At 28.8% G+C, this 8689-nt stretch overlaps 1 protein-coding gene across 1 annotated transcript; it reads right to left on the bottom strand.

Moving 5' to 3' along the window:
- Positions 1-4441: 4441 nt before the first annotated feature.
- LOC113858205 lies at positions 4442-7979 on the bottom strand. The gene is made up of 7 exons (XM_027490723.1): positions 7593-7979; positions 6849-6935; positions 6476-6739; positions 6183-6347; positions 6020-6073; positions 5753-5899; positions 4442-5138 (listed from the first exon to the last, which is right to left on the bottom strand). Exons 1-7 carry the CDS (start codon positions 7749-7751, stop codon positions 4761-4763), a joined length of 1254 nt encoding a protein of 417 aa, XP_027346524.1. The 5' UTR covers positions 7752-7979; the 3' UTR covers positions 4442-4760.
- Positions 7980-8689: the final 710 nt, after the last annotated feature.

Raw genomic sequence — 8689 nt, 5'->3', positions numbered from 1 at the left:
TATTTTTTACATTATGTGCGGTTAATTAAATATTTGCGGTGTAAATAGTTTATAAATAACTCATCAAAATAAAAGAAATAATAATAACAATAATAATATATTCTTTAAAATATATTTTAACATAATTTTTATTGTTTATTTATTTAAAAAGATAATTTTAACACGTTAAGTTTAGTTTAAATAATTAATAATATTAATATTTATATATATATATATTACACTTTTTATGATTTTAATGTGATAAATATATTAATTTTTAACAAAAAATATCATTTTTGGATATTTAAATTCATCTATAAAACTTGAAATTAACAATATCTTTTTAAAGACAATTAAACATTTGTTTTGTTAATTGATCTCTTTAAAAATTACTTACACTTCTTTAAAAACTAACAAATTATAATATTGTGTTAAAGAGTATGCTTACAAGAATTATTAATAAAACTCTAAAAATAAGTTATGAATCTCAATTTTTTATCCTATATACTTTATGGATATAATTAAATACATATTTTAATTAATAAATTATTAAATAAGTTTTTATATTACAACTTATGTTGTATATTTAATTGTAAAATTTATTGCAATAAATTAAAAAAATTATTTAAATAAAATATCAATAAATAAATGAGAATCATAACTTTTATAGAAACCCATCATTAAATATAAGTGGTCATCTTCAAATAAAATAAGACTTGCCCACGAAATCAAGAAGGTGACATGGCACCCATTCATAAATCATGTGCTCCTATTTTAACTAGTTGTTTTGAGACTGCCAGTATTCTTAATTATTGGAAGCCCCAGATTCTCATTTTTTTATTATTTCACTGTAAATATTAATTGAAGAGAATTATGTTTATCTGTTTATTTAATGATGATTATGTCATGAGTTTATTAAACTGTTTGTGTAAACAAACTGGTATTAAACTATAGTATTAATCTATGATTTTCTTTTGTTACAACTTGACTACATTTTGTCAACCATCGAATTATAAAACCATTTTTATTGTTAATATTTACGAGTATTCAGCTTTCAATGTTCACTAATTAACTGTTTAATTTCATTTAAACCGCAGATCTTTATTCTTCTGTTGGGACTTTGAGAATTAGCAATTGTTGGAAGCTAAAAATTTTTTAGTTATTTCTTATTTCTATATTAATTAACAAAACATTGTTATTTATAGTATTAATTTTAATTTTTTATATAAATTATTAGTTTAGTAGTTTGTGAAATGTATATGTATTTTATTTTAGAATGAATTGGACATATAATTTAATAAAAATAAATTTTTTATATATTTTTAAATATTTATATTTATAAAAAATTAAGATTTATTTTAACTTAACTCTAAAATTATAAATACTAGTATAATTCAAAATTTTAATTTTAATTTATTTTAAACCAGTCCTTTCATCAAATGATACAAAAAAATTATAGTTAAATGTCAATAATTAATTTTTATTTATATATATAATAATAATAAAGTAAAGTCAAGAAACATTTTTAATTTTTAAATTTTAGAATAAAACTAATAAATATGTGAATAAAAAAAACTATTATAATAAGAAATAATATAATTCAAACATAAAGATAAAGTTAAATCAGATTAATAAGTTTCAAAAAGTAAATATAATCTATTTAATAATTTTAGAGTTTAAATCTAACCCATTGTTTATCAAAAACTAGTTATTAAATTTGGTTTTTTTTTTTTTGAGTCTCATTTAATTTATTAATTTTTTAATGGTTTATTAACTTAAATATGACATATTTAATTAATTAATACATTTTGAAAAACTTAAATTTATTATAAACGGGTTAAATTAAACTCAACTTTAATTAAGTCAGATTGTAAGTTCATTTGAGACAATTTGATTTATTTATATATTATTCACAATCAAATTTAACGTTGTTCTTGTATTTTTTTTATTATAAGGTTGAACTTTTTCTAAGGGATAAAGAAAACTTTATAAATACTTAAATAAGAAAAGTTGAAAGCATATAAACTTTACATGTGTATATATATGTAAAGTTAAAAACAAAACTTGCAATTTTTATGTACAGAAATTAAGAAAGATTACGTTTGTAAGTAATAAAAAAATGTCATATATATTATAAGGAAAATTACAAAAAAAAATCAAAATATTAAAAAGCATGATATCCAATATAGCTTTTATTATGCACACTAAACATTAAAAAACGAAATTTCCTTTAAATATGTAGTATGTTAGAATTCCATTCATAGTATGAGTAATTCCAACCCTTTTTTTTTCTTCAAAGAAAGAGAAATTCACTACTCCAAATAGAAAGTAAAAAACTTACCAGAAACAAACAAGAGGATCTGTGCCTAGAAGAATGGTTTCTAGTACACATTGTCATGTTTTCCAACTAATAAAAACTATATTATTTGTGCACGAAATCAATTTCTTTAATCGCAACACACACATTTTAATTAAATTAATATATATATAAACTATATTAAATATCTTAAAATTAGTACTTTTATATTAATTTATCAAATAAAAATTAAAAAAATCAAACTTTAAATCAATAGACCTACAACTTCAGAAATATGTATTTTTTTCCACTATTTAATAAAAAATAGTCATTGTTCTTCAGTTGTCCATTGCGGTGGATACAGTGGTGTAACTTTATTTCATCATCAAAGTAACATGAATAAAGTTGGGATTAAGTAGTAGTGTTAGTATCTTGACTAACACTTCATTTGCTAACCAACATTGATTCAAGCACTATATATCCAATTTCTTTTAAGATATTGATTTCAAATATTGAAATAATTAATTTTACCATGCTGTGAATGTTTTAATTGTTCTGTTTTCGAGTGAAATAGAAGAAAACCTATGATATTAAAAGAAAAATTATTTGGTCACACCATTAACATCATGTCCATGTGCATATAAGCACAAAATATTAGCTATTTATAAATTGACAAGTCAATGGATTGTGATATCAAAGCAAAACATATAGGCAAGGACACAACTTTTAATGACTATGATATGGGTTGTGCTTGGCATCACCGACATGTACAAGAGATAATTTCTAATTCATATTAAGGATATAGAAAAAAAGATCACATCTTAATTAAAAATTATAATATTTAACTATGATAGAATGAGTATGGAAAGAATATAGTAGCATTGTATAAAAATAGAAAGTAAATGATGAAATCACAATAAAATATTGTTTTATGATATATGTTTAAGATATATTAGATTTAAAGTTTCGTAAAATAATATTTAAATATATTTTATTAATTCAATTGTTGAACTTAAATTTTGCATTTTGCAATGATTGCTTATATTTAAGTGCATTGCATTGTGTAGGTTAGGTTTTAACCTTACTCATTGCTTTGTACAGATTCAGAATATGGATCAGCAACGATGTGAATTGTGCCTCTGCTCATCACTGACTTCAACTTGCTTGTTATGTTAGCACTTAGCATCTTTTTTTTTTTCTGTGTTGCTGAATGTATGTGGATTAAATTTTAACCTTTCAAACACCATCCTAAAAGTGTTTATGAAATGATTAAGCATGTTAAAATTTTTAAAAAACTAATTAATACCTTTAAATACTAACTAAAACACAAATTATATTAAAATATATACTCATTTTTATGATTTTTGAGAACATTCTAAACATATTTTTAATAAAACTTTTTTAGTTATTAATTTTCAATCAGAATTCTAAGAACATACAGTTTTATATAATTTAAAACTCAACATTTTATTGTAAAATTGGCACTATTTTACTGCTAAATCATTTAAAATTAAATACAAATAATGATAAAGATAACATCACATAATTTAAAAATACAAATTAATATAATTTAACACCAAGGATCGATCTGACACTAATTTTACAAAACTCTGTCTGTATGACATCAATCATCACATTCATAAACAGCTAATCTAATCTCTAGTGCATGTGTAGATAAAATTATTTCCAACACAATAATCACTTATTTTTTTTGTAACAAATTATTATTATTTTGTAAAAAAAAAAACATATCCAAATATGATGATTTTTTTTCTTTTTTCAATTTAAGATGACAATAAAAATACAAGCAAATAAAAAAAAAAAGTGGACCTATGACTTTTGGGCAGCGCGTGTTAACAGGCTTTAATGGTATACAACGAAGGATTTGCAGATGGTGAAAGCGATTGAAAATGTGAGGGGGTGGAAGTGGGGCCACTTTTACAAAAAAAGTTGAAATGCAAACAATAGTACTGTCAGCCACTCACATGCAACCTTTTCTCAAGCATCTTTTTTTAAGGCAAAACACTATTTTTCATTGGTCACCATTACCTTACTTTTTTAATTTGACTGATTCTGCAGGCAGGGCCATGCCCATGGTTCCCATTCTATGATTAAAAATCATGGAACAACAATAGTGGACTCATTCTGAGAGCAATTTCTAGTTTTGGTAATCACAAAAGACTAGTTCCATTGCCATTGACAAACCCTCCTTTAGAGAGAGGAGTGGACAAACAAATAAAATACAAAGATAATGTTATAAAGGCCTGTTTCTTTAGGCTTTTGAGAAACTTGGCCACACTTCCCCACTAGTTTACATGGAGAATCTTTCAATATAAAATGAAAAACAGTCAAAACTTTCCACTACAGAAAAAGGGTATACAAGGTAGAAGGAGAAGAGCTTTGGGCTTTAACACTAGGGATTGAATGATACAAGAGGGGTTCCAATTTTTTTTTTTCTTTTTTCCTTCACTTCATCTTCTTTATCTCATTGACAATTTGGATTTTTACCAGGGCCGCCATAATAAAAGTAATGGCCCCAATCCCCATTACTACCTGTTTGGACATCATAACAGTTTGACTGTTCAGTGAAGGTGCCAATGCCTTTGGGAGCCTTGAGATTATTTGAGCTATCAACCACTTGAATATTCCTGAAGTAGCTTGCTTTGCCAAATCCCTCTTCAGGAAAATGACCACTACCCATTTGAGTTGAGGTATGTTGACCATCAGGTTCAGAATTAACAACTTCTCCTCCCCACTCAATCATGGAAGCACTATCAGCCAAATATGAGAACAGAAAAGAAGGCCAATAGCCCAATACATAGTCATTTCCAAATTGCATCCACCAGTGTCCCTCCTTCGGATCCTACAGGGGGTAAAAAAAACTTAGTACCAGTACCAAAGTTAAAAATTTCAAGTATTTTGTTTAGCAATACATTAGGAAATAACACTTTGTATCAATATCCCATGTTTTGATTCTAGAGAGGCTACCTTGAATTCTAAAAGGCATAAAAAAGAAGATAAAAATGCAAACATGTGCTTGACAGTAGGAGGAATGAGTACAAGCAAATATTGACTTTTTACAAATTTCCTGAAGGTTTGAGTTGTTTCAGTGTCCAATCATCGATTCCAATGGGGGTCCATATCAGAAGAGATCCCTAGGATCTGTACTAAAAAGAAGATTCTAACTATGGCGCCACTGCCACCAAGAACGCTTTCTACACTAAGTAAAAAGCTTTTACTAGCCAGTTAATAAGGGAAAATTTCAAGATTCCCATTCTAGCTATGGATCTTTACGTGTCATGTTTAATACAAATGAGAAGAAAGGTGAGGTTTTGCAGGATCCAAGCACTGGGGAGTTGGGACATCACAGTGGTCCACATTCCAAACACCTAGTTGGAGGAATGATGAGAAGAGACTCACGATACCTAAAAGTGGTTTATTTTTGCACATTAATAATGAGAATTCTTGGGATTTTACCTTCCAGATAAGTATACTGATATCGAACTGGGAATTTCGGTATGCAGATACAGGAGAAATGCTTGCACCCATTGCTATTTCACTGTTGACTTGAATAAACCCTGAGCAAAGAAGGTTGTAGCAGCCAGTAGCTTGGTATGCATCACTCTGCAAAAAAGCAGAAAATTAGTTTGATCGAAAGACTATTTTTGAACTAACATAAAAATGGAACAAAAGGCAAGCCATAACATATATATATATATATATACTTGGCACGTATAAGCTTACCGTCCAGTAAGTGAATAGCCGTGTGTTGTTATCACCGTATAAATCTGGGCTAACCTGTTATCATGCACATTGCGCATTACAATTTACAAGGATAGTACTTCAAAATTAAAGATGGAAATCTTAGTTTCCATGCTCGGAATAAACGAATACTGATCCTCAGTACCTGCCAGCCAGCTTCAATGCTGTTAAGATCTTGACCAAAAGAGCCACCTAATATCCAGAGCTGAGACAAGCTGAACTCATTAGCCTGCTGTATCTTGGGTTCCCATACATTAATAGTGGCTTTTGCTCCATAGTACTTATCTCCTTCAACATAAGCTATTGCATGCTGATCAAACAACAACCCATAAAGACATACCATTAGGAAAGCAGGCCAAAGACTACTTAAAAGATGAAACAGGAAAGCCTGATATAAACAACACTACTCTTTACATGGCACTCAAAACTATTATTCACCTGATGACCACTCTGGTTAATTAGATCAGGCTCCGCTGACCTGGGCTTAGGGATTGTTCTGTGCTTCTTCCTACCATATCTTTTGACTGAACTTGCTCTCAAAACATCATCCTCCTTTGTTCTCCTAATGGGTATTGTGTCCTCAGGGCATCTACCATTTACATGCCACAACTGAGTGATTGGAGGAGCATTTGCTTTTTCCTTGGGCTTTTCAGACAACTTGTTCTCATCAAAAAGCCCCTCAGGGTGGAAATTAGGCCTCGTCTATTTAACCAAAACATAGTGTATTAGAATAAAAAGAACTACATAAAAATGAAGAAGGGAGAAAAAAAAAGAGAGAACAGAAACACAAATCTTGAGTAGAGAAATGCACCTGAATCTTGTGATCTTTGAGAAAAGGATGATCAAAGGCAGGCTGCTTTGAAACATGCACACAGTCTATTATATCCCCATCTGGGCTCTGCAACAATGACAAACCATACCATTAACGTTTGAAATATTATTTAAACAAAAATCACAACTAAGTTAGTATCATTCTACTTTATTAAAATCCAGTAGCTCATTAAAAAATAAAATGAAAAGGCAAATCATTACATAGTTTTTTCTTTCAGTACTTTCTAGTTACTGCTTCAAAATCCAATCAATAGTTTCATCAAAAGGGTATGATTTTTCTTTTAAAGGGGGGGTATATGTAGGAAAAAATTAGAATATATAAATTAGAAGGCTTAAGAAATCAGAACATCAAAATAAAAGATCTATACATTTTATAAAATAAAGAGGAAAAAAATCACAAAATACTGAAAACCAAAAAGAAAATAAAAGAAAACAGTAGCAGCAGCTTCCAACAGAGGGTTGTTTGATTTTAAGTGAAAATGCTTGAAAGATACTGAACCATTTCAGCAACATCACACCTCCAGCAAACAAGAGAACAGGGGGCACCAAAACAAAACAAAAAAAAAAAAACTTTTTTTTTTCATTTTTTTCAAAAAGTAGGCCATTATATTGGGCACTAAACAGATTAAAACAAAAAACAGGAAAATGAGGGATGAATAACTACCAAAGAGACACACACACACATAAAGTTAAGAGAAGAGAGAGAGAGAGTTGAAGGAAGAACCTGAATGGTCTTAACAGCAGGTTTGTTCAAGCGATTCAAATGCTTGGTGACCTCAAGCTTCTGCCTTGAAGCACTGAGCCTTGCAGCAGAAGAGAGTGAGATCAAGAGACCCCAAAAACAGAAAACGAGAAGCAGAGTGACACCCCAACCTGAACCCATAACAACACCCTTCAAACCCACCAACAGAACAGAAAATGCAGCCTCAGCCTCAGAATCTGAAACTGAAAAGAAAAACAAGCTCACAGCTTCAAAACCCTTCTCCTTCCTTCTTCACTTGAACCACAAAAATCCAATGAGACTAGCCACTACCCCCCTTTCTTACTTTCTATGAAGAAGGGGTACCCACTAAACAGCAGCACTAAGCTAACCCTCCTTTGTTTTATTCCTCTCTCTCTCTCTCTTTCCACTTTCCATTATAGTATTATGTTATTCACATTAATTAATTAATTAATGAAAAACCGTCACTTTCTAGCTCCCTCTTTCTTGTCATTTTCCCTATCCTTTTCCTCCCAGTTCAGATTAACACATTATCATCCCTCTATATCATATTTCATTTTTAATCATTTTTATTTATAATTTTATAATAATAATAAAATTATAGTAGAGGTTTGCACGAGGGCGAAACCAAAAAGCGTGGGAAAAAGAATAATAAAAAGATGAAAATTCATTGTGGGTCTGAATTTGACGAATTCTGCAGTGTCCACACGCTAGTTTTGTCGTTTAAATAGACACACTCTGATGTCAATTGTGAAATTGTTCGTTCCTGTTCAACTTTGAAAACCAGTTTACCAAAGGAAATTATTTTTTTTATGATAAAGTGGGAAAGCTTTGTTCTTTTTTATTTTCAAAGAACATTTTTTACACAAACATAATAAATAGTATTATATGCAACATTAAATAGGACATCAGTTATTTAATGTTCAAATAATGAATTTGACCTTTCAAATTTGTCTACTTTTCACTTTCACCGATCTCTTCTTTTCCATTATTCAATTGTTATACTCGCATAGATTTACACTGTTTTTTTAATGTTTATTTAAGTACATATAATAAAAATTAATACTAATATAATATCCTATAATTTTTAAAATAAATTG

The sequence above is a fragment of the Abrus precatorius genome, unplaced genomic scaffold (assembly GCF_003935025.1).
Source record: "Abrus precatorius isolate BTA unplaced genomic scaffold, Abrus_2018 Scaffold2, whole genome shotgun sequence".
NCBI classification, from domain to species: domain Eukaryota; kingdom Viridiplantae; phylum Streptophyta; class Magnoliopsida; order Fabales; family Fabaceae; genus Abrus; species Abrus precatorius.
The sequence above is the reverse complement of the archived record's forward strand: the minus strand, read 5'-3'. Positions and strand labels throughout refer to the sequence as shown.

Coding starts and splice junctions, on each gene's coding strand:
- LOC113858205 (XM_027490723.1), bottom strand. CDS start 7,751: ATGGGTTCAGGTTGGGGTGTCACTCTGCTTCTCGTTTTCTGTTTTTGG. Junction 6,740..6,848: donor TCAAAGATCACAAGATTCAG/GTGCATTTCTCT, acceptor TTGGTTAAATAG/ACGAGGCCTAATTTCCACCC. Junction 5,139..5,752: donor TCAGTATACTTATCTGGAAG/GTAAAATCCCAA, acceptor TACCCCCTGTAG/GATCCGAAGGAGGGACACTG.